Raw genomic sequence first — 25819 nt, 5'->3', positions numbered from 1 at the left:
CGTCTTCCAGTATCTTCAACCAAGTCCAGTTGCCCTTCGTTGGATAGTTTAGTTTAATTACAAAATAAATGTGTTATATGTTACAGTTAGGCCTACTGGAAAAATATGTATTTAAATCACAATTGCTTATTAAAATGTTTTTGATTACATTGGGGGTTAAATCTGAATATTTTCTGTAAAAAGCTCAGCTATATGTTGAAAAATCACCTTACACATTAATGATATACTGCTGGTTATACTACAACACTTAGTTTGGGGGGAAAAAGACTTTTGCATACCTAATATTAGGTAGGCCTATTTTTAATATTCAATAACTACACTGTTAAAGGCTGTATGATTGGATGATGTGATTTTGGGGGTACTACATTGTATAAGTGTGAAGTTATTGAATATCTCTGCAGAATGTTTTTTCGGTGTTGCACTTTGTAGACGGTCCCTGCGCACTCGTCTCACAGCCGGCTGAACGTAGAGACCAATGTTATTTGTGCCGCTCCCAGGAAGACTCATCTAGGTGAAAATGTACTTGTAGCTTGTTGTCTACTTAACTACGATAATAAAGAGGCGTCGTTTGTGTATTAAACACATTCTACTTACGACTTATTGATCCCAGAAGCTGGAATCTGTTAATATAGGCTATTTCCAACTTTACCATCATCTAGTAATGATGTATGGAAGCCCATTTCCGCCACATGGATGAAAAAAAAACATTCTCAAAATTTTGACTTAGTATCTCAAAATAATGAGAAACATTCTCAAAATATTGACTTAGTATTTCAAAATAATGAGAAACGTTCTCAAAACATTGACATAGTATCTCAAAATATTGATTTAGTATCTCTAAATAATGAGTTGGTATCTCAAAATAATGACTTACTATCTAAAAATATTGAGAAACGTTCTCAATATTTTGATTTAGGCCTAGTGCTTAGGCTAAGTCCTGGTGCACTAGTTAGCAATCTGTTGCTGTTGGAATAAGAGCTAGTCAAGCATGGTTTTGGAACACTGATGCAACATTTGTTGTGCTCTCCACACCAAGCGAATGTGAGCTTCAGAAAGGTATGATGTACTTGTGCAAATGTCAAAATGTTGTAAAATAATGTTAATTGTGATGTTATAGGCCTACAAAATATTATCCAGATTAATGTTAATGATAGCATGCACCATGTGTGACTAATCAGTTTTAGATGCAAACTAAGTTATACCTAAAATTACATTAGATTTAGCTCATGTTAACCTTACTGGGTTTTACTGAGTGAATAAATTTTATTGAAATAACCTGCAAACTTTAAAACTATTGTAGGGCAATTCTGATTCATACTGATATTGTCCACATTAACATAAGAGATGACAGATTGGAGATTACCAACTATTTGTGAATTAACATGGGTTCTACAAGGGTGTTAAAGTATCCTCAGTTGACATTTTAATAATAAATACCAAGTGCAAACTGGAAGGTCTTAAAAGCACGGACTGTGTGAGCATCATCTCCTTTTGCAGTTATTTTTTTGGTTCATGCAGGCTATGTGCAGAAGTGCAACATGCAGAAGGGCTGGGTGAAAGTGAACATAGATCAGCAGATGTGGTGATTATTAAATATTATCTCAGTCAGTCACATCACTAGTCTCATGCTCTGAAACAGCTGTACCAAAGTAAACATGAAAACAACCAACAACAGCTCAGCAAGCTTTAAAGTTACCTCAGAAAATGTCTAGATCGTTCAGAGCGTCATGACATGAACACAAAACCAAATCTGCATCCAAACCGTAGTAGTCAGATGGAGTCTGATTTTTTCCGTGAGGTAGGCCCAAAACGATATAAATGAAAAGACTTTGATTGGATGAAACCGTTTGTGTGATTATGTCGGGCTATAATACGCTATTTTAGCAATCATTGTAATGTATTTCACTTTATGGTTAATAACATAGTTAAGTAATGAATAAATTACGTTAGTACTGCAATGTGTTTCAAGGATAAAACACGAGACGCTACTTTTGCTTAAAAAAAGTTGGAAAACAGGTATGAGCCCTGGTAACCGGACGTCTCCATAGAAATCTGAATATCGAGTTATAACCGACCAGTCTGACGTGTGTAGAGGTCTATCTGGTTATACTGTAGCAGCCTGTTGTTGTTTTCAGGCGAAGGCTAAAACTGGGGCAAGATTTGTGAAGCACATCCTAAGGGTTAGCGCAAGTGCCTCAGAAATCAAAACAATAATTAGTAACTTGGATTCTATATAGCCTACACATATAGTACATAACCTGTATGTGTCAGTGCATTTCAGATTTCATATGTGGTGTCACATATTTGAAATAAAAGAACTAGAGCATTTCAAATTTGGATTGACTGGAGTATTAGGACAGTTGAAATGCAAAGTTACAATGCCCACTTTCTTGCAAAATCATAGCACACCAGTAGCATCTTGTTCTGTATATATGATGTTTATATGATTAATGATAGCCTACAATAACTTTTCTTGTAACACATGCTCACAGGATGGATGATCTTAGTGGCTTTTTGAGACAGAGAAATGTTCCTGAGGAAACAATAAAGACACAGGAGCATGAAAAGGTACTTAAGTGCAAAAGCTAAATATTTTAGTCAAATAAATGTACGTTTCATGGAGACATTTTCAGTCTTTTCTTCAAAACATACACTTTCTTTTTTATTGTTGTTTCATTAAATCTAGATAATTGTATGGTATTAACAATTATATGGTTATCTAATCAGGATTGCTCTTTTTTAAATAATTGTCCATATTTAGATTGATGCCAGTACCATACAACTGATGACAGATGAAGATGAATTTGCCATCATATGGTGAAGGAAAACAGCCACAACAACACTCCAAAATCAAAGCTTTTTGAGCGCCTGAAGACAAAATTGGCCAAAAGAAAACCTTGTGATAAAGCAGGAAGCAGCCCAGACCAAGAGGAGCATGCCCAACCACCTCAGAAAAAATATGCTCTGAAGACAATGAGAAAAACAGAAATTGGATGGATGCAATATGATAGTGAAAAAGAGGCTTTCAAGCAAGTGAGACCTAAACGAGGAGGGGGGACACAAAAAGTCAACATCTCAAAGGATGCTCAGAAAAAAGATTTGATACAGGAAGCAATTATCCTGTTCTTTCCAGATGGGAGAAATAATCAGGGACACATAACAGATTTTGAGTTAGATCTCAAAGATTATCAAGAGGTAACAGTTGATGATGTAATCACAGTTGGACAATTATACACTGACACAAAACTTACTCTTCTTAGGTTTTATTTAACCACACAGAGAAAAAAAGACAGTCCACACAGTCACAGCGCAGGTTTGGCTCCATCTTTGGAGAGACAAGAAAGCTCTTGGAATCAGCCTTCCACTTCTCCTCTCAGTGTTGTTACAGCACAGCCACCTGCTACATTTGAAACAGTCAGCCCTGATGTGATATTTCTTGGGAACACTACAAGTGATGACAATTTAGAATTTTCACTATATTCTACAGAGTGGATGTTTTTGAGAGTAGCAATGTTGTTTTTATAGGAGACTTTTCTGAAAATGAGCAACCGAATTTGGACGATACACTGCCTGTTTCACCACAAACCATGCCATCCAGTGAGAGAGTGAAGAGAATATTAGTTGTTCGTAGAGGGCAGGTACTGCCTGAGCTCATAGCACATTTCTGTGATGATGGAATTCAAGAGGTTGACATCAAAATTCAGCTTGTACTGCCAGATGGAACACCTGAGATGGGTTATGATGATGGAGGAGTTGTGAGAGACTGTCTCTCAGAATTTTGGAATGAATTCTTCAACCAATGCACAACAGGAAATGCTTTCAAAGTGCCTTTCCTAAGACATGATTTTGGACAGCAGCAGTGGGAGAGTGTAGGACGAATTATTGCATTTGGATGGTCAAGGGAGAAATATCTTCCTGTGAAGATCACACCTGTCATATTAGAGCAAGCTTCCTTGGGATATGTGAAGAGCGATGTAGTGGAGAATTTCCTCAAATACATGCCTGAATCTGAGCGTACAGTGTTTGAAGCATGGAGATCAGATTTTAACAGCGCTGACCAAGAAGAATTTTGAAACCAGAATCAGAATCTTGATAACCACAGCTGCAGAAGGATACCAACAGCCAGCAATGTCAACGAAATCCTCCAGGAGCTTGCCCACAAAACACTCGTCCGAGAGCCTGCCTACGTTATTGAACAGTGGGCAAAAATACTCTGCACCTCCGGGAACAGCCTTCAGGACCTCACAGCAGTATACGAAACCCTGCAACCAACTGTGAGAAAGGTTTTGAAGTCCCTCACATTCCCAGAAACAATGAACATCCACAATGAACATCCACCAGAGGGACATTCAAAGTATCTCACCACATACTTGAGGAATGCTGATTTGCAGCATCTGTGTTTGTTCCTCAGGTTCAGTACAGGATCAGATCTCTTCCTGGGGAAGAATATTATTATTACCTTTACCCAGACTCAAGGTTTTCAGAGAAGACCTGTGGCCCACACGTGGCTATGTGCTGGAGCTGTCAATCCATTATGACAGCTATCCTGACTTCAGTTCTGAGATGAACAAGGTGCTGGAGTCTAATGTGTGGGTAATGGACATCATTTAATCTAGTCCAAGGAGTATGTGTGTGTTTATTGCTTTTCACACACAGTTTCAGTTTCACAAAATTAATCGTTTTATTTCCCTGTATAATGTCAGTGACAAAGCATCCCCATGTCAAACCTTGCAAAAGATTGAAACAGATAGCTCTACACAGTAATGGCAATGTATTCGTAGTTGATACATAGATTTGTTAAGGATAACACCATAGGACATAATAGTATCACCCTATTGAGACCAAGGAGGGCAACGATGTACATTTAAATAACTTTTGTTGGCAAAGAATCTGGTCTATCAAGGTCTATGAAAACAACGTGTTTAGCGTTTGTTTTTGAGCTAAGCGATTGTTATGTAAAGTTAATACTACCAAAGTAACATATTTGCTGGTATTAGTTAATGACACTCAAGGTTAAGATCTAATCACGCTGTAAATGGCAGACTGACCATTGTAAGATTTTTTGAAGTATACATGCCAAAAGTAAGCTTAGTCATGGTGTAAAGATCTAATAATATTCATAAGTAGAAGAAAGAGTGATTCTACAATTTCTACAGTGTTATCTTGCTCTGGAAGAATGTACACAACACGTTATGAAAAGTGCACCATCACAGCTCCACTGTGGTAGTACTTGCTGCTTGGCTACTGCAGTGAATCATAGTGTATTTTTCAGGAGTTAAGGATCCGCTTTGCATTAACTGTTTGAAACCAGACCAATGTAAACTAACCTGCTTTATGCTTGACACAAGTTCTGTTGTAACATTTGTTTTTATACAATGTTATGTTATATGTTTTTGAATGTTCAACTCTCAGGGTTAGTCACTCAAAAAAAACATCTTGTCTTGGTATTTCTAAGCAACATCATCAGACATATCAGTTTACACACAAAACCTACAGCAACATAATTTTGTCATTAGCGTATACAGTAGCATACATTTGTTGTTAGGTACAAAATAATCTTATTTGTTATACATAAGAGCTAAAAGGAAACAGGAATATGTGTTAGAATCATTACAAAAAAACTCACAATTCCTCCAAGTGAAATTGATGACTGTATGCCTTTTTTTGTTTTGCATGAGAAATTGCCATGTTACCATATTGTTGCTGTATGTGTTACCATTACAACGTTACCACATACTGTGTTGTCATGTTCTTTCATTGACAACGTATTGACAACGTATTGAACAATGCAGTACTGTACTGTAACAGTGTATATGGTGCACACTATTACAGATGCATCTCTACATGCATACAGGACATGTGGAAGGCAATCTGGCACTCTGGCAAAAAGTAATTGAAGCAATTGACTGTAAGATACTTTGTTGGGTTGTATAAGTCTATACAGACAGAGGGCTACAAAAACATCCTATAATTCACTTTTGTACCCACCATAAATGCCTGTATTTCAGATGTTGTGAAATAAACAATTCAGGGCATATTTATATACTGTGGTAGGCCTATTTAGCTTTTTCTCAAAGCATATACATTAATCCTCCAGCCCATCTATAATCATTTGACAAAGGTCAGTAATTTCAAACACATCATCAGACATTGCCAGGTTGTGCTCAGCCATAAGTTCCATACATAAGTGAAACACATCCTCATCACAAGGATAGTCCTTAAAACAACTGTCCTCGTGACATATTTCTACCTTCACTTTATCAGCTGGCTGCATGAAATTCTGAGCCCCATAAAGGTTGGGAACTGCATACATTATGGAAGGGCGACCGTGAGGAGACCGAGGATTGTGGGTTGTTATTATGCGATGGTCATTCCAGGCAGTTACAACATCATCAAGCTCCTCCTATACAACCGACAGAAAAAGAGTGAAAACGTTTTTTAGAAAGTAATTTGTGTGCCATATCTTTCACAGTTCTGTGTTGACAAGCAATAGATATTTAGGATTCTGTACCTGTATTGTATTTTGGAAGCAAAACCGGATCAGTGATTTATCAATGGAGCTGTCAACAAAATAGCCATCTGCTCTCAGCTGGTCGAAATGGTCCATCCAAAACTGGGTGCATTCTGTCCTCAAGGTGCACAACCAACGTTCAATCCTTTGATTGCCAGTACTTGGACATAAAGTGACACACTGTGTACCATTCTCATCCTCACAATTGTGCAGAAACTTTTGCATTACTGCAACATGGGTATTCTCAGTACCATGATCTAACCTGACTTTTTGTCGACATCCATTGTTTTTGGTCACAGCATCTATAAAATAACCTGCAATAATACGAGGGTCATTGTTGGTTTTGTATGCTTCTAGCCATATCATTTTCCTTGAGAAGCCATCAATGCAACCACTGATACATATGCCATAAGGCTTTAATTTGTCATACCCATCTACATGCCATACATAGTTTGGCCCACGACTGACTACGCCATCTCAAACAGTTGCGAGCACGCAGATCTACCCCGTTCTCGTCCATCAGTCGCATCAGTTGACGCACAGTTTCTCTGTCAGTAATTATCCCGGCCATCCAACATTTCTGGTGCATCCATCTGTAGTCATGCTGTTTGCCGATACTAACTCATTATTTTGATGTACTAACTCATTACATTGAGATACTAAATCATTATTTTGAGATACTAACTCATTATATTGAGATACTAACTCATTATTTTGAGATACTAACTCATTATATTGAGATACTAACTCATTATTTTGAGATATTAAATCATTATTTTGAGATACTAACTCATTATTTTTGAGATACTAAGTCAATATTTGGTGATATTAAGTCAATATTTTGAGATGCTAAGTCAATATTTTGAGATACTAAGTCAATATTTTGTGATATTAAGTCAATATTTAGAGATGCTAAGTTTCTCAGTATAATGACTCATAAGCAACTTTTTTTTACATCAAGTGGCGGAAATGGGATTCCATACATACACAAGTGACGCTCAGTTAAGAGCAGAGATCCAAACCCCATGATGAAGCATGACACTAAAGTACACACAAGTTTGCTGTACCTTTTATAATGAATACCTCCTGTATGCACTTGGTCTTTCTTGTCTACAAAATATATTTAATTTAGGGCAAATAAATAGCAGCTTTTCCTCAACTCTGATAAATATGATTTCTCTTTTCACAGCGTATTTCATCTTGGAGAACAACCTCCCCCTGCGTTCTGCACTGGAGGCTAAAAGGATGATTCAGACTGAAATTTGGATGATCACTAATGATAACTTTGGTACAAATGATCTGCACTGAACAGCTGTGTGTGTTTGTGTGTATTGATTTGCATCATCATGAGATAACTGAGCTATTTCGAGAGTATTTTGCACAGTCTTCTTGTTTATCTGTCTGTCCTCTCAAATGTTTCTCGTCCTCTCAGAGCTGCCACTGAAGCTCATCTATCCTCCTGACTTCTCTGAGTCCTACATCTACAGCCTCCTCCTTATTGTGTAAGCTTATCCCACTTTAATTACATTATTTTCATTTACACAAGGCCAAGCTTAGTAAGGACAGCTTCACTCCTCTGTACCTGCAGGCTGTTAAAAATGGAGAAACCTGAAGCTGAAACCTGCCAGAACAACAGAAAATAATACACTCCCTCTGGCCAATTGATCTACTTTAGTAAAAGCACGGATTCTCAGCAAACTGTACTTCAAAGTAAAAGTACTCATCCCATGTGATTGATATATTATTATATATGACATTATGATATTGTTAATGCTGATGCATCACTGTGTAAGCAGCATTTTACTGTTGCAGCTGGCTGCAGTGGAGGTAGTTTTTACTACACTAAATGCAGTTAGCAATTTTGTACTACTTTATATGGACTACAGTTACCTAGTTTCTATACTTTATATAGTTAGTTACTTGTAACTCATTTATATAGGCGAAAGTTAGGCGTAGTTAGCTAGTTTTAACTACTTTATTTACAGTTAGTAAGCTAGTTTCTAGTACTTGTTTTTTTTATTTGTTTATTTGAAAAGGGACAATGTACACTGATCAACGTTCAAGCAAATGTAAGCGTATCTGAGTTAGCCACAGGCTAGTTTTCATCGGCAGTCCCCTTGCCAGATGTTATTATGCATCCTAAAATAGTAAACTGTTATAATACAATAACATACATTATACAATTGACAAAAGGTAAGAATTACAAATAACACAAATAATCGAGTAAACAAGATGAGCAGATCAAATCAAAAATAGATAATACAGTTATTGTTGGTGGATGGGACCAGTGTCATTCTTGACAGTGTTGACTTTCAATAAGCCATTTCTTAACATTACTCTTAAATGAGTAATAGGTTGGAGACTCTCTAATTGATGGTGGTACTGAGTTCCACTGATGTGATGCTGTAAATGAAAAGACGGCCTGTCTGAATAGTTTTTTTGAGTGGGATTGTGCAGTCCCTCCTACCTGCACCTCTAGTAACTCCGTTTACAGTTGATTTAAAGTTGATGAGGCCAGACAAAGGAGGAGGAGCTAAACTGTACAAGATCTTATAAACTAAGCAGACATTTCTGTATTTTATGAAGTTTTCCCTGCACTTCATATAGTTATTGTTTTCCCTCCACATTTTTACTGCTAAAGTTACCACCTCCTGATGGAGTTAGCTACATTCACATATTGGGGCGATGAGACCATGGCCAGAGGGCCCTATGAAATCGGTTTTTATTTTTGCCAGGTTCTGTTTAATCCCCCCCCCCCCCCCACAGTCCATGTTTCTATTTAAATTTCTCTTTACAATTTAAGCATGTTTTGTCATCAGAAAGTGTGGAGCCTAATCATGTGGTAGGTGAACAAAAATTCCAAAAAGAAATTAAAAATTAAGACCGGAATTGGAGATTTAGTCAGTCTCTGGTTCTGCACAGAAAATCTAGTCTTGTAGTTTCTACTGTAGAAGAGAAATCCAACTTAATTTAAAAACAAATCTAGGCTCTCTTAGCACATTCACAGCAACAAATAGATAACTATTTAATTGGAACAACCGGACCAAAACCACACATCACTTAGCCAGGGTTGTCCACGTAGCATAGACCATTTACGAGTGTGTGTAAACCTTTATATACACGGTCTATGGTATAAACGTTAGGCATGTTGTCTACCTCAGTGCCAAGCCGGTGGCCTGAGATTTCTCTGGTCGAGTGGCTTTTTATGCCTGCAGTATGCTGCTTATAGGTGAGCTTCCTCTCAGGAACACCACACTGCCATCTTGTGTCGGCATACCCACAACTCACCCAAGTGCCTTACACACAACCTAAACTAAATATCTTTGGATTGTCTATTGAACAAGAAATGAAAATTTACCTCTACTTAATTTTGAAGCATAGTACACTTGAAAAGTAGGTGTAAATAGCTTTATTTAAAAGGAAATAAGGCAGTCTCTTATTGGAGAGTCATCTTTTAATAAACCAAACACCATAGGAGTGAGCTTGAACAAATTGCTGCTCGGCAGTTACATTAGTGTTTATTAAAAGGTCTACATATCAGTCGTTAAACTGCACATTAACACATTAACACAGACTGCTTCTGGAGGAGACTTAAAATCATTTCTTTATGGGATTAAAAAAAAACTGTTGCAATCTGAGAGAACTTTAATACTCCTCCCCATCTTCATTTTCTTCATACGAGTCAACGCCAACCTCTTCGTAATCTTTCTCCAGGGCGGCCATGTCCTCTCTGGCCTCAGAGAACTCGCCCTCCTCCATCCCCTCTCCGACGTACCAGTGGACGAAGGCCCTCTTGGCGTACATCAGGTCAAACTTATGGTCAAGTCGAGCCCAGGCCTCTGCGATGGCGGTGGTGTTGCTCAGCATGCACACGGCCCTTTGCACCTTGGCCAGGTCTCCTCCAGGAACCACAGTGGGAGGCTGGTAGTTGATTCCCACCTTGAAGCCGGTGGGACACCAGTCCACAAACTGGATGCTGCGCTTGGTTTTGATATTGGCGATGGCCACGTTAACGTCTTTGGGCATCACGTCACCACGGTACAGGAGGCAGCAGGCCATGTACTTGCCGTGACGCGGGTCACATTTCACCATCTGATTGGCTGGCTCGAAACAGGAGTTGGTGATGTCAGCCACAGTCAGCTGCTCATGGTAAGCCTTCTCTGCGGAGATTACTGGGGCGTAGGTGGCAAGAGGGAAGTGGATACGAGGGTAGGGCACCAAGTTGGTCTGGAACTCAGTCAGGTCCACGTTCAAGGCGCCATCAAAGCGCAAAGAGGCGGTGATGGAGGAGACGATCTGGCTGATGAGGCGATTCAGGTTGGTGTACGACGGGCGCTCAATGTCCAGGTTCCTGCGGCAGATATCATAGATGGCCTCGTTGTCCACCATGAAGGCACAATCGGAGTGCTCCAGGGTGGTGTGGGTAGTCAAGATGGCATTGTAGGGCTCCACCACTGCTGTAGACACCTGAGGAGCTGGGTAGATGGCAAATTCCAGCTTGGACTTCTTGCCAAAGTCTACTGAGAGTCGCTCCATCAGTAGAGAGGTGAAGCCAGAGCCGGTTCCTCCTCCAAAGGAGTGGAAGACCAGGAAACCTTGTAGTCCAGTGCACTGGTCAGACTGAACAAGAAAGTTAGAAGTTATTTAAGAAATCTGTAAGATCAAAACACACTGTAACACTTCTGGCCCTCTGTTCGGATTAGTAAATCAGGATTTATAAAGGGGTATGTCATTCAAAGATTATACTGCTTGGTGAAAGAGTAGCATTTCTGTGACTAATGACATCTTCTGCATGTTGTGAAGTTGCTGCAAAGCCTGGCCTTTTATTAATAACGACTTCAAAAAAAAAAAAAAAAAAAGGGGGGGGGGGGGAGAAATGAGTTTGAATTCTTGCCCCCAGACAGCCAAACCCCTCTTCAGCCCTTACCAGTTTGCGGATCCTGTCAAGTACAGAGTCAATGTGCTCCTTTCCAACGGTGTAGTGACCGCGGGCGTAGTTGTTGGCCGCATCCTCCTTTCCTGAGATCAGCTGCTCGGGGTGGAAAAGCTGGCGGTATGCGCCTGTACGAACCTCATCTGGAAGAGAGAGGGGAGATAGTTTGTTAGCATGATGATACTGTATGACGACATTGTTATTCCTTATCCAAATAGATGGGTACATACACAAAACACATCTAAAATGTATGCATTAAATGTGTAAAAATGTTTAAATTTCAATGTTTGCTGCTTGGTCAAGCACTTATCCAAATAGACCTCTCATAGTTTGTCATAGCACCGTCATGTCACAACTAACACAACCAGTGAGCCATTATGAATACCTGGGGTCTGACACTAAAATCTAACCTAGTTACACCTTTGTTTACCTGTGCTTGAGCAGTCGTTTCCAGACTTACAGGGTGCTTTTCATTATGCTAACTTATGCTTCCTTGCCTCCTCTCTCCTCCCGTGACCCGGAAATTGTTGCCCGTCTGCCACCATGGAGGATCTTCCAATCCCTTAAATGCACCTCAAGGAGATGAGGAGAGAGGAGGCTCCTGTAGAAGTTTAGAGCGAGGGAACGCAGGTGTGTCCTACGCGGAAGTCGTTTATCAAGTGCCGTCACGTATAAATGTGGCACCTCCACATGTCTAAAATAGAACACAGTTACATGGTGAGATGCGCAGTCACCTTTTGTGTGATAAGTCTGAAACTTTACAATATACAAGATCACTTAATTGCAAAGTGTTGTGGCATCACACAAAGCAGCAGTTTGTACAAACATACACATTCTTATGCAGCTATGTGGTGTATTATTGGTCAGATAATACTACCAGTACATAACCAATAACACTGATTTGTAAATAAAGTTAAACTTCTAGGAATGTAAATGAATAAAAACAATGGTAATAATACCAACAACACTACGTTACTGATGCTATGGAACCAAGGATGTCCGATTTGGCAGCCTTGGCTTCCTCGCATCTCTCCCTTCCCTCTTTCACATCCTCACTGGTACAAGCGAAGATGCGAGGAAGAATGTGAGTGAGGGAAGCGAGGACACATGTGCGCATAAAGAAAAGCACCCATAGTGAAAGGTTGAGATCTTGTGAGGCAAAAACAATGACTGATTCAAACTTAAGTGGGTGTGGCCACACTACAACAAAAAATAAAGCTGATTTACAAACTTGAAATTAAGTTCGATTCATCACAGCTATGACATTCATTAAAACAGGTAATATACACCTAGTTTAATCTTTACAGCTTCTCTCCAACCCTTTAAGGATTATTATGCTGATTTTCAGGTTCAAAATCCTATTTAGGGGTTGTACCAGAACAGGTTTACATGTTTTAATTTTCACAACACACCTTTCCCCCCTGTGACATCACAGGGATGACAAGGAAGCGACTGGACTACAAGTTTTTCAAGCAGTTCAGAGCAGCACTTTCTGTGGGAGATGGGAACTCCCTTTGGGCTGGACTTTTTCACTTTGAAAACCTATTACATGCACAAAGATACCTCAATAAAAGGAGAGGGGAAAAACTCCTAAAAGCATAATACCACCCCTTTAATATTTTCCTTAAGTCTGAAATAAATTTTCCAGGAAAGCCATTTCTTTAGCGCCAAGTAAAAAAGATTAACTGAAACTGTTTCCATAACTAAAAACAGCTTCCACCAAGTCTTCAACAGCGGTTGGCAAGATCTTTAACCCTTAAAAACACCAGCTCCTAGGTAATTTAGTCCAACAAAAAGAATGAAACTGGTTGCTGCTGAAATTTTGATTTCTGTTGTCACCATTTGCCCTGAGGGCCAGAAGAAATTCCCTAACACTCACCAATAACAGTGGGCTCCAGGTCGACAAAGATGGCTCTGGGGACGTACTTCCCGTTGCCAGTCTCACTGAAGAAGGTGGTGAAGGAGTCATCATGGTTTCCGCGGACCTTATCGGCGGGCATTCGGCCATCAGGCTGGATGCCGTGCTCCAGGCAGTACAGCTCCCAGCAGGTGTTGCCCATCTGGACACCAGCCTGGCCAACGTGGATGGAGATACACTCACGCTATGGAGGAAAAAGATTTTAGCTCATCATTCCTTTTGCCTGTAATCAGAGATTTTTCAAGAATCCAATACAACTCTATAGGGAAAGCCTGTACCGCTAAAGATGGCGTATATCCCGCACCTCCCGCTAGAAAGTCAATTGTCTGCTTTTAACAGCAAGGCGGGAAACATTCCAGCCAATTGTGTGGTTCCACTGACGTAAGGGTATACCACGCATGCGTAGTAAAAGTATAACCGGTGGGGAAAAAACGCTTTTTGAACCTTATGTGGGCCAAGTGCAACTTTCAGTGATTTTCATCAGATTTTACTGCCAAGTCTATACGTGCAGTTTTGATGTCAGTGACCAGTGAAAGTGCAGTTATGGATCTCTCCCGTTCATTAAGATAGGGGCCTGGTCTTGTTAGCCTGAAATAATTGCCGGGGAGGAGTTACCTAGATGGCTGCAGAGTGCCAGGACTTGCCTATAATGGTGCGTTCATTCACCTCAGAAGACGGAGCTGGGAATGACCACACACCCGAGTTGACGGCCTACCAGTATAAAAGTTGGAAAACCTCGCTTGGCCAGCCATTGTTTACAAATAGCCCCCCCCAAAAAAAGGGCAGTGTGCCGTATTTACACATAATGACATAGTAGCAACACGTCCACAGACAACACTTTACATACGAACATGTTTGAGACACAAGTACACAGAATTGCTAATAAACAGTAAACTACATCTTTCACTAAATCCCAAAGTCGGGGTAGTGTGGTTCTCCCGACTTTCCAAGTCTTACGGTGGCGGTCCCTTTGAAATTTCTGACTTTGAACTCGGAAATTCCGACTTCCCATGTCAAATGGAACGCAACATAAAAAGGACTTTGCCTGAATACAATTCAATTAATCGTTTTGCTTAATGCCAACATTTCTGCTTTTAAACCTGTCTTGACCTGCTGAAGATGAGAATTGGAGCATCAGAAAACAATGGGTGGAGGAGACCCGCTGATGACTGCTTTTGTATTTGCATTACAGCCTGATTTCTGCATATTCAAATTTGGATTTGTCTGGATTTGAAAACTTTGCCGAAAACAGTTTGATATCCTTAGCAAGTAAGAGGCTACTGGCTTTAACTGGAGAATGTTGGCTGTTTGTCTGCTACTGTTCCTCTTTTCCACCATTGCAAACCAATTAATCACAATCAGCAGTCAAATAGCACACGTCTTGCCACAGTCCGCCGTCTTGCCACAATAACTCCGTCTGTGCTGGAGTTATTGTGAACTTTATGGCTTTATCCAGTTTGTTATTAAATGTGTAACGAACTTTATCGCGTCTCCTCATAGCTCAAAAAAGCTGCTTTAATGGTCAAGCTAAGCCTGTAGTTTGTCATTATATTCCAGTCAAATTTGATGTTCATTTTTAAATGCTCATGGGTAGTGGTTACAAATGATACCTGTGCATCGCTGTACAGCGTACAGGCCTATGTCTGCTGGATAATTTGCCTAATCGTCGCAGGTTTTCAGACCACAGTGGAAACGCACACAGTCGGCTGAAGGGACTTTTTTTTTTTTTTTTTTTTTTTTTAGTTCCTTGAATACAGTCTCTGCCTTGCCTCTGTCGCCTAGTGCTTGCTCTTGGTGGGAACTGTTGGGCTTCTGTAAATAACGTCACAGAGTACGGTCTAGACCTGCTCTTTTATGAAAAGCGCTGAGAGATAACTGTTGTTGTGATTTGGCGCTATATAAATAAAATTGAATTGAATATAGACCTGGGGACTTAAAAGTCCCTGGTACTTTTGGTTGAAAAGCGCCTTATAGGGGCATAAGTGCCTCCACACCCTGCTGAAGTATTTCTAGTGGGGCAGGTGGGGTGGAGGCAATGGGTGCAGGCTTGGCTGAGGACTGAAACAAGTTTGGTCTCATCATTTGGAAGAGAAATTAGGCCTGAGGAGGATTAAGATGCAATGTCCTTTGTCCTGTTTGGCTAATTGGCCCTTATAAAGCACATAAAAGTGAGATAAATGCACATGTTGTGCGAGACACACGGTAAAGCCTTTCCTTTTTCAAAAAACAAAAAAAACACTGAGGATGAAACAATCATTCATGAATTACTAACTTGTGTTAAAAGTACAGGAAACAATTTCCTTTCTGCTGATCAAAAACTGCCCTGTGTCACTGCTGCCATTTCAGCAGTTAGTGTATCAACAAAAGTCCAGCTGTCACTGGTCATATGAGAACACAAACACGTCAAGTATGGCTGTCAAAATATGATGGTGCTCCTTTTGGTGTCTTGTCATACCTGCCAAGACAAGAGTTTAGCCAAAACAAACCCCGTTTTATTCATGTATAACATTATTTCATGTTTACAAGGTTACTTAGTGGTAAAAAGAGGCTGTAGCTGACCACAGCATCTGACCTCCCTTCTAGAGGGAACAAGAGAGCCAGTGAAATATCACTGGTGTGAAATTCTTGGGATGTCAGGCTCTCTTTGAGCTTAAAAACAACCTGACAGGGCAGCGCGTCATACTTATCCAGTGAGACGTCTTTAGCCAAACATACATCCAGGAACGGTCTGTCCAACACAAGAACAGTCAGTCTGATAAGCAGTCTTGAAGCATTTTTTTACTTTTAAGACAATCACGTTGCTTCACTTCAGTCTAAAGTCTTAACTGAAAGTGATGGAAAAACAATTTAATTGGGAAAACAGTTGAAATAGTTAGCTGTAAGTCATGGCTATGTGATTGAAACAACATTAAGCTGGTTAAAGATAATATGGTTGGGGTTTGAATAGCTAAAACTAGGCCAATTCATAAATGCTGGATTAGCTAAAAGTAATATTTTAGTCAGTTGAGATTGTTCACATCAAGTAATGATAAATAGTTCTAACATTAGCTAATTAATGGATAAAATATTGAGATTGTTAGCTAAATGTATCAGACATATGGTGAAACGGTTAAAGTAAGAAAACCACACACACACACACACACACACTAGATGGTTGAAATATAGCCAAAAATCATTGAAGAAATTGTCGACCGGCTTATGCAACAGTGGTATTACTACAAATAACCAAACTGACCTAAACATTGATAGTTTAGTTGTATCAATAGACAACTACCATAAACTACATCCTTAAGCCTAAATAGTGGATCAACTTGACATTAGTAGTTTTCAGCTTGTTTTGAATTTTGAACCCTTGAGCTGCCCCTCCCTCCAACAAAGCTAGTCATAAGGACGGAGGAGTGCTCATTGTGACATGGGAGTTGCCAAGTATGGCGTTAGCAGCCAGCTCAGCGGCCAGCTATTTTGAGTGAAGCTTCAATCATGCGACACACACACACACACACACACACACACTAAACTATACCCCACTAACTTGTTTGGACTGCAGATTAGGTCATGAAATAATAAGCTTCAACTGCATTGTGCATCTAAAATTAAAGCATCTGACCAACTCTGGAGCATTTACTGCCTCAGCAGATAAACTGCAATATAAAGTCTTAACAAAATACAGAATATTACTGTTATTACGCATGAACTTTGCATTATTTGTCCATTTTATGAGACAGACAGCTTTGACTTTTGTTGGCTGGATATCAGAAAAGTGGAAGTGGTGGCCTGTTTGCTCCATGGTGTTGCAACACCCGTTCAGGTTTACAAGACAGCCTGTGAAATGTAGCGTCACAGGCAAGGGCGGTAAACTGAGCGATTATCTACTTCCTGTATCTTGTCCTGGAACTACCTCACATACACAGTGGATTATTGTACTACAAGTCTGTTGTGCACCAAGATATGCACAAGAACACACTCTAATACATACATACCAATTGGAAATTAAGTTCAGGGGTTTCCGTGCTTTAATGTGTTTTTCCACACTGGGGACAGCCAACTAAAAAACCCCAAAAAACTATAACCATAATTTAATAAAATAAATCGAGAACATAAGATGCTAGTTATCATCTACATATAAACTCCTACTTTTTTCTTTTGGGGGGGGGGGGGGGGGGGGGAGAATAGCAACTCCAAAAGGCGGGAGGACTTTTCACAACTCCTCCCTCTTTCACGGTGGCCAAGCAGGAAGTGACTTAGTCTTGTGAAAACCTCAACAAACCGTATATATTTCCACTTTTCTTTCCAATGACCTGCAAACACAACACTCTCACTGCTTGCAAGTACAAGGCAAGAGCGAAGGGGCGGCATCCTGAACCCGTGCTGAGGAATGAACTTAAGACTCTTGATCCAAAGTCTAGAAGGATTTATCATCATGTGCCTTACCTCATGTTTGTCTATTGTGCTGGGGGGGAGGGGGGGTACATTTCAAGTCTGACTGGTGTATTTCCTTAAAGGTAATGTATTCAGAAGACCCCCCCCACACACACACACAAAAAAAACAAACCGCTTGAGGCCTAACTGCATCTTAACACAGCAAGAACATAAATGTAAAATACACATGCGGCCTGATGGGAGGCCACATCAGCATTCCCAACCAGCACAAGCAAACAAGCACGCCCTCCTGAAAGGCAACCGTCCAGGACTCATATGGAAACAGTTAACCTTTCCTGGAGCCACAGGCCTGCTAGTTTTTATTTAACATCCACCCCCCCCAACATTTCAGACAATATAAGTGAGATTTAAGAGTTGCAGCAAGGCCTAAAAAGTTATTTCAGAAGCACTAAAGTCGAAACAAATACACGATGAAGCGTCATGGAGTAAAGTATATAGATGTAACAGGAAGACTATGACTAACAGTAAAAGAGCATTTAGGCGAAGTCGCACTTCAGACGTGACGCACTACTAATTTAGCACATGTTGCTTTTTAGCTGTTAGCTAAGCAGTAATACCACCTTTTAATAGCTAACAGTAGTGATACAAGAATGGCTGGATACTCACCATTATGCTGTTAAGATTGTCCTTTTTTGGGGAGGGAATAAGTTCAAACTTGTAGATTCTCACAGGGTACCTATAATGAGATCTCTGTGAGCAGTGTCGCATCTGTGTGAGTGGCGCACATCGTTTTATAGCTACTACATGGGGCGGGGGAGGAGGCAGAGGAGGAGCCATTGACAACTGCCAGAGTTGGAACTGCGACATCATCTTTTTTTCTTCTCCTGCGTGTGAAACATGGCTTCCTGTTCCGGCTTTTTCAGAATAAAAGCAATGCCCGAAGCACTCATGATCACTGCGTCAAGTTTATTTTTAGTGGTGGAAATTGATTAAGTACTTAAAACTTGAAAACTAAAGGGGACAGAGCGTTTGCTGTCAGGGCCCCGAGGCTCTGGAACAGCCTGCCCGAGGAAATCAGGTCAGCTGAGTCAGTGAACTCTTTTAAGTCCCTTCTTAAAATATACTTTTATAGGAGAGCCTTTCCCGATCTTATTTGACTTTATTTTATCCCTTTTATTTTATTGTATTTTACTAATTTTATATTTATCTGTATTTTAGTCTTTTCAATGTTTTCATGCTTTTATCTTGTATTGTTTTTTGTATTATTGTCTCTTGGGTATTATTGTCTTTACACTTGTTAAAGCACTTTGTAACTTGTTTTTGAAAAGTGCTCTACAAATAAGGATTATTATTATTATTATTATTATTACTTACTTACTTAATGTAAGTAACATTCTAAGAGTGTTGAGGAGTAACTACTTACATGTAACTCAGTTACGTAATTTAATTACAAAACAAATGTAACTGTAATCGTTCCAGTTAGGCCTACTGGGAAAAACTGTGTAATTAAATTGCAGTTACTTGTTCGTGATTACATTGGGTATTCCATCAGAATATTTTCTGTAAAAAGCTAGGCTGTATGTTGAATAGTATTCATTTTGTTGCTTTGTCTTTTGCCATTTTCAGCCACAGCCGTTCATTAAAGTTTGATGCTGTTGTTTTTTTTCAGATTTATTGAAATTATAAACGCAAAACAATCAGGGGTACATGTATAAAAGAGAAAAATACATGAAAAAAAATAAAAGTAGGACATATCATAGCATAAGAAATAAAAAGAGTAGAGTGGATTCAAAATAATAAATCAACTGTCCAAAAGAAATTTGTCAAACACATAGTTAGTCTTGATTGCCTTGTTTTTCTTAATGTTTTTAATGAAGGTGCTATGCACTCTTGGAGTGATTTGGCCTTTTATTGTGGCCAGCCTAAGGCACACCTGTGCAATACCCATGCTGTCTGATCAGCATCTTGATATGCCACACCTGTGAGGTGGATGGATCTCGACAAAGGAGAAGTGCTCTCACTAACACATATTTTGACAGATTTGTGAACAATATTGAGAGAAATAGGCCTTTTGTGTACATAGATGAAGTCTTAGATCTTTGAGTTCAGCTCATGATGAATGGAGGCAAAAACAAACAAACAAAGTGTTTATAATTTTGTTCAGTGTATGTAGCTACCATTTACTACTAGTAATATAGCCTACTCAATTACAAATTCGAGGTACTTACTTAAGTATTTCCATTTAGGCTACTTTATACGTCCACTACACAGCATCTCAGAGGGAAATATTTGTTACTCCACTACATTACAGCTTTATTTACTATAGTTACTTTCCATATTCAGATTATTAACACAAAACATAAATTAAAGAGCAAATTATGTTGCATTATTAGGCTATAGATTAAGCAACCCGGCAGTAGGCCCTATATTAAAAATGTAAATATTAGCCCCAGTCCCTGAGATGGACTGGCGTCCTGTTCAAGGTCTACCCTGCCTTTCGCCCGATGTAAACTGGGATTGGATCCAGCCCCCCGCGACCCTGTACGCAGGATAAGCTGTTGACGATGGATGGATGGATATTAGCCCCACCTTTACTGTCATTGGTGCTATGTGGGCATTTCTGCAGTGATCCCCTTGTTGTAGTTCACAAATGGCACTGCAGGTTACAGCCACTAGATGGAGGCCTTACCATTTTCATTTTGCGTCCAGTTGATACTGCTGTTTAATTTGCACCATGTTGAAGAGGAAATATCCTCTGGTCGATTGTGAGCGACGTTGCTGCCACTCATCCTCACTGTCTTTCCTATGCAACTTCATCAAAATGTTTCAAGGTTTTTATAAACTTTATTACAATCCGACGCGGATCACCGGAAACACAGTGATGACAAATAACAAATAAACACAGCCTATCAATGTAAATTCTACAAATGTTTTGAATATTTTACTAATGTTTTACCAATAATTTTTGGACATTTATATTAAAAAACTTAAAATTTAAAAAATAGAAACACTGCTACCATCCTGTGTAAAAGAAGTGGAAAGTGATTAAAACCAATATAGAGCCAAATGTAATATGGTAGATAGAATTTATACATTTCCAATTGTAGTGTCAAGTAGATTGTTTTACTTCTATACTCCATCAAGCTGCAAGGTTTGTGCTTGATTTTTCTTTTCTGACTGAAAATCCAAATTTTGTCATGTTTTTTCCCTGTCGTGTGACACACATCTGATGGTTTTCCAATTAAAGTGACCAGCAAAAATTACACAAGTTCTGGTCCTGTCTGTGTACAATTTACATACAACTTAGCATTATCAGTGAGATTATACAGCTGCTATGAGGCTTGGGAATAAAGGAAGATGTATGTGTTTATTTGGAATAGCACAGTTCCTTTCTCAAATTCAGTTTTCACCCTACAAATGTTTTCCATTTATGGTCATTTGTGAACTTTACCTGTCCATCACGCTTTACAGGAATGCAGAGCTGATCCAGGAGCCTTCAGAGGCCTCAGCTCAACACACCAGGCCTTCGGCTCTGAACGTGAACATCCTCATAATCCTCAAACAACCCTCCGAGTACTCAGGAGCCCATAGCTTCATCCCCTGAACCTCCTATTCCTCTTCAAACGCTCCCATAAGTATCTTTTTTTTTTTGAGAAAGGAGAGATAGTTTGCGATAGACGGATAATGGAGATCTTTTTCAAGCGTTGTGTATCGTCCTCCTCCCCCATAGAGGTCCACAGATTACTTTTCTTTTACATTTTCCTCAGTGGTGAGACTGTAAACTATGTCTTTCTCCCGACAGCTTGGAAGCTTTTCTTTGTACTATTGTGCTTCTTTGCAATGGCTTGATTTTTATTTAAAAAGTCACCATCTTAAGTCATTCAGTCAAATCATTTATTTGCAAGAATAAGCAACACATGGTAACCATACAGATAGTTTTGCAGATGCAAATGCAAAAGAATAAAAATGGCCCTGGAGAGAGGATCTCAATTGGGGGTGACTTCTGTTTCAGTTGTCTTAGTGTGTTTTTACTGTACATGTTTTAAGTTTGTGTTTATGCTGCCCTTCTGCAAAAATAAATGACTTGACAGTAAATATCTGAACTGAACTGACACATGTCTCAGCCAGAGGTTTTCTTTTCTGCTTTGAAAAATCAGACATAAAAGCTTGAAATATAAGAAATTTAATAACTTGGTAAAAGGTATAAAGATCTGTGAAAACAGTTTTTATTATGTCCTGATGTCTTTAAATAACCTTAATGTTTAACCCTGCATTCATGTGGAGTCATAATAATCAGAAAAATGGCTTCCCTACTGGAAAAATTCACATGAGTGCCCCCTCAAGTCGGAACACAACTCAAAAAGTCAAAGAAAAGTTTGGTACATGACTTCCCGAGTTGATGTCATACCGTGCAGAAACATGGTGGACGAAAATAAATGTTGTTGATGATTGTGACACTTTTTATTGATTTATGTAGGCCTATTACTGCATATGCATTTTGTGCTCACATACTGGAAACATCTATCAATAAGTTGTTTATTGCTTAGACCAATAATATACAACACGTCAGCTTGGTCAGTGAATCCTTTAGTTATCAACTAGCCTATGAATTTACTATTTTGATAATCGATTCATTATTTTGAGTCATATTTTAAGACAAAAAGGCCACATTCTCTGGTTCCAGCTTCTTAAATGTGAATATTTTCTGATTTCTTTACTCCTCTATGACATTAAACTGAATGTCTTTGGGTTTTGGACAAAACAAGACATTTGAGGACGTAAGGTTTGGAAAACACTGCTCAACATTTTCTGACATTTCATGTACCAAACAACTAATTAATCGATTAGTTAGAGTCGAGAAAATGATGACAGATGACAGATTCTTCAATAATGAAAATAATCGCTGTAGCATCCATATTGTTTTCACAATACGACTTGATGCTCATGAATACACCTAAGTCGAAACAACAACTTCCCAACTCGGGAAATGGGACTATCCAAGGGGCACGTGAATGCACCGTAAGTGTGGAAATGCATTGTGGGAAGTACTCATTTAAAGGTACTTTAATGTACGATGATACAATTGCACTGATGGACACAGAATGCAGTCCATGCAGTGCTTTTACTGCTTATTTCTTTAGACTTTTCTGTAATAAATAGCCTACTGATTCAATATTTCTCATATCTGTTCTCAGGAAGTTGTAGATTCAACCCATCTGCGTCTAAATGTAATATCAGTTTTAAAATCAGTAAAAAAAAAATTTAAGAAAAAGAAGAAAAAAAAGAAAATTTATTGTTGTCCAAAACTTAACTCACTTTCTTGATTTGCTCGCCCTCCAAATACCAAATATAAATCAGAATCAGCTTTATTTGCCAGGTGTGTGTTCACATACAAGGAATATGATTCTGAATTATACATTGCTCACAATGTGCTTACTCAAAACCACTAATAAGAAAAATCCAAGTGTGATCTAGACAGAATTATGACGGGAATAGAAAAATGTATAACTGTACTTATATGTCAGACTTTGAGGTGTTGACGTGTTGACCAAATTAGTCAGGAGGCCAAGTATTAAATGCTTGAACTTTTATGTTTGCTTAACTGTTCATCAGGTTAAACTTTTGATGTGGTTCATGGCCAAATACCCACAAAACTAATGGCATCCCTATCAGCCTCAGCTGCACTATGTTTAGAGCTAATCTAGCTAGTTCATAGCTGTTAACATTAGCTATCATGATAAAAGAAGTTGGTCAGCATGGTAAATGCATTACCTGCTAGTGCTAAACATTTGCATGTTCGCATCTTCAATGTAAGCATGTTAGCATGGCGATGTGGACTCTCCTCTCCAAAGATAGGCTAGTTGTAGTTCTTGGATCCTACACATACTACTCTGGATGAATAGTAGCATTTTTATCCCTAAAACTGTAAAGACTTAACGTTAAATGGTTGAGCCTGCAGTGACTTTGCCATTGACAGCCAAACTTTATTTAGCAAAAAAAAAAAAAAAAAAGCATTCCCAGTAGAAATTGTGTAACTAAAGAAGCGTGTTGTGGATTGTTCTAATAATCCCTTCCACACAGTATTATCATACTCCTGTTAATAAATGAACTCTGGATTGGGGTTTAACAACTGAAGTGGGATATTTCAGGTACTTGAAGCATCGACTGGGATCCACTGTGCGTTTTCTGTCCTTTGTCTGTGGGCTGAAATTATCCAGTCCACTGACTCAAGTGTTTAGACAACAGTTAGATGTTAGCAGAAAATTGTAATTTCAGTTGTAACCAAGAGACTCCCTGAAGGGTTTAGCCTCACAATAGGATACTCTTAACCCTTCCAATTATTATCTGTAATATCGATGACAGGAAGATTTAGATCAAGAGTTGTATCAAGTGGACCCTTAAACCTGACAAAATTCTAAGCTGTTTTAATTCAAAATCCACTGATTGAAACAAATTAAGCTCTTGGACTAAGAGCCAGTTTCAAGCACACAATTTAAAAACAGCCATGTTGCTACTAAGCACTAAGTATGAAGAAAAAAGTTTTTTCTTCAGCTATCTTGTACATTTGCACTAATAGTTCATCTTTAATTAAATATATGTTGAATCAGAGTAGCAGAGAGTTACTGCTACTCTGCCAAGCTAGGCTAGTTAGCATTTAGCAGGACAGGTTAATCAGGTGCTCCTTTTTCTCCATTTAAGGTTTTGCTATTGTGTTATTTACAGCAATTAGCCACAACATTATGACCACTTGCTGGTCGGACCACACAGGCCAGCCTTCGCTCCCCACGTGCATCATTGAGCCTTGGCTGTCCATGACCCTGTTGCCGGTTCACAGCTTCTCCTTCCTTGGACCACTTCTGATAGGTACTGACCACTATAGATCATTTTGGAGATGCTCTGACCCAGTCGTCTAGCCATCACAATTTGACAATTTGACACACCACTGATAGGTGCCATGATAATGAGATAATCAGTGTTATTCACTTCTCCTGTAGTGGTCATAATGTTGATCAGTGTATATGGTATTGCAAGCTAAGCTACTGAGATTTTGGAGCATCCAAACTGGTTTTTCAATTCCAGGAAACAGTAAAAAGTGGGCAAATTAGCTTTGGCTAAGGTTATCTCACCAGCTAGCCTCAACTAGCCACTGTGCAGTCATCGCAGTTTGGTTTTTACCTCTGTCTTATGGTTGTTATGAATTTTGCTGCCCCCCAAATCAATAATAATTAATACCATATTTGAGGGTTTAGTGTCCCATATAATCATTTGGTAAATGATCCTTTGAGTGCAGCTTCAAAGGAGTCTAAATTGACTTTCTTTGCTGCCCCTAGCAAGTTTGAGGTCTCTTTCCACTGTTGAATTGCTTGATGTACGTAGGTACTCTCGGCCCTATAGCTTCAAATGATCATAGATAGAGATAGATATGCTTTTTCCAGTTGAGGACTATAGCCAAGGTAAAGGCTTATCTCCCTCCTTAAGAGTTAGAGATGGTGATTAATTAATGCCTTCATAGCTTCTTGACTATTGTAACTCTTTATATGTGGGCTTAGATAAGTCATCCATTCAACACCTGCATTTAGTCCAAAATGCTGCTGCCTGCCTTCTGACAGGAAAGAAAAAGAGGGAATAGCGCCTTTCTAGTCTTTTCGACCACTCAAAGCACTTTTACACTACATCTGCATTCACCAATCCATTCATACACTGAGCCTAAGTGCTCAAACGGAAACTAACATTCACACTCACTCATACACTGGCGGAATAGCCGCCAGGGGTAATTCGGGGTTCAGTATCTTGCCCAAGGACACTTCGACACGCAACTAGGGGGAGCCAGGGATTGAACCGCCTACCTTCCGATTAACGGCCAACCCGCTCTACCTCCTGAGCCACAGCCGCCCCACAACGCCCCACATCACACCTGTGTTGCGCTCCCTCTACTGGCTTCCTGTTTATTACAGGATTGATTTTAAAATCTTACTTTTAACTTTAAAATTTCTTAATGGATTGGCACTGCCTTACCTAACGGAGCTTCTTTGCGTTCACACTCCAGCTAGAGTGCTGAGATCTGCTAATCTCCTCC

The 25819-nt window shown here is 39.4% G+C and overlaps 1 protein-coding gene across 1 annotated transcript; it reads right to left on the bottom strand.

The window, feature by feature from the left end:
• Nucleotides 1-9905: 9905 nt before the first annotated feature.
• Nucleotides 9906-18613, bottom strand: LOC119905028 (tubulin alpha chain-like). Its single transcript, XM_038721714.1, has 4 exons — nt 18409-18613; nt 13324-13546; nt 11439-11587; nt 9906-11131 (listed from the first exon to the last, which is right to left on the bottom strand). The coding sequence occupies exons 1-4, from the start codon at nt 18610-18612 to the stop codon at nt 10157-10159; spliced, it is 1551 nt and encodes a 516-aa protein (XP_038577642.1). The 5' UTR covers nt 18613; the 3' UTR covers nt 9906-10156.
• Between the last annotated feature and the right edge of the window lie 7206 nt (nt 18614-25819).

This window comes from Micropterus salmoides, unplaced genomic scaffold (genome assembly GCF_014851395.1).
Source record: "Micropterus salmoides isolate LMB-PRFRI ecotype aquatic unplaced genomic scaffold, ASM1485139v1 Ms_hic_scaffold_1, whole genome shotgun sequence".
Lineage (NCBI taxonomy): Eukaryota > Metazoa > Chordata > Actinopteri > Centrarchiformes > Centrarchidae > Micropterus > Micropterus salmoides.
This window is presented reverse-complemented; position numbering and strand designations above follow the sequence as displayed.

What these genes read in the sequence shown, in the direction of transcription:
- LOC119905028 (XM_038721714.1), bottom strand. Translation starts at nt 18,612, where the DNA reads ATGATGTCGCAGTTCCAACTCTGGCAGTTGTCAATGGCTCCTCCTCTG. An exon ending in ACAATCTTAACAGCATAATG is followed by an intron (nt 13,547 to 18,408) that starts GTGAGTATCCAG and finishes TTTCCTCCATAG; the next exon opens with CGTGAGTGTATCTCCATCCA. An exon ending in TTGACAGGATCCGCAAACTG is followed by an intron (nt 11,132 to 11,438) that starts GTAAGGGCTGAA and finishes TTTCTTGTTCAG; the next exon opens with TCTGACCAGTGCACTGGACT.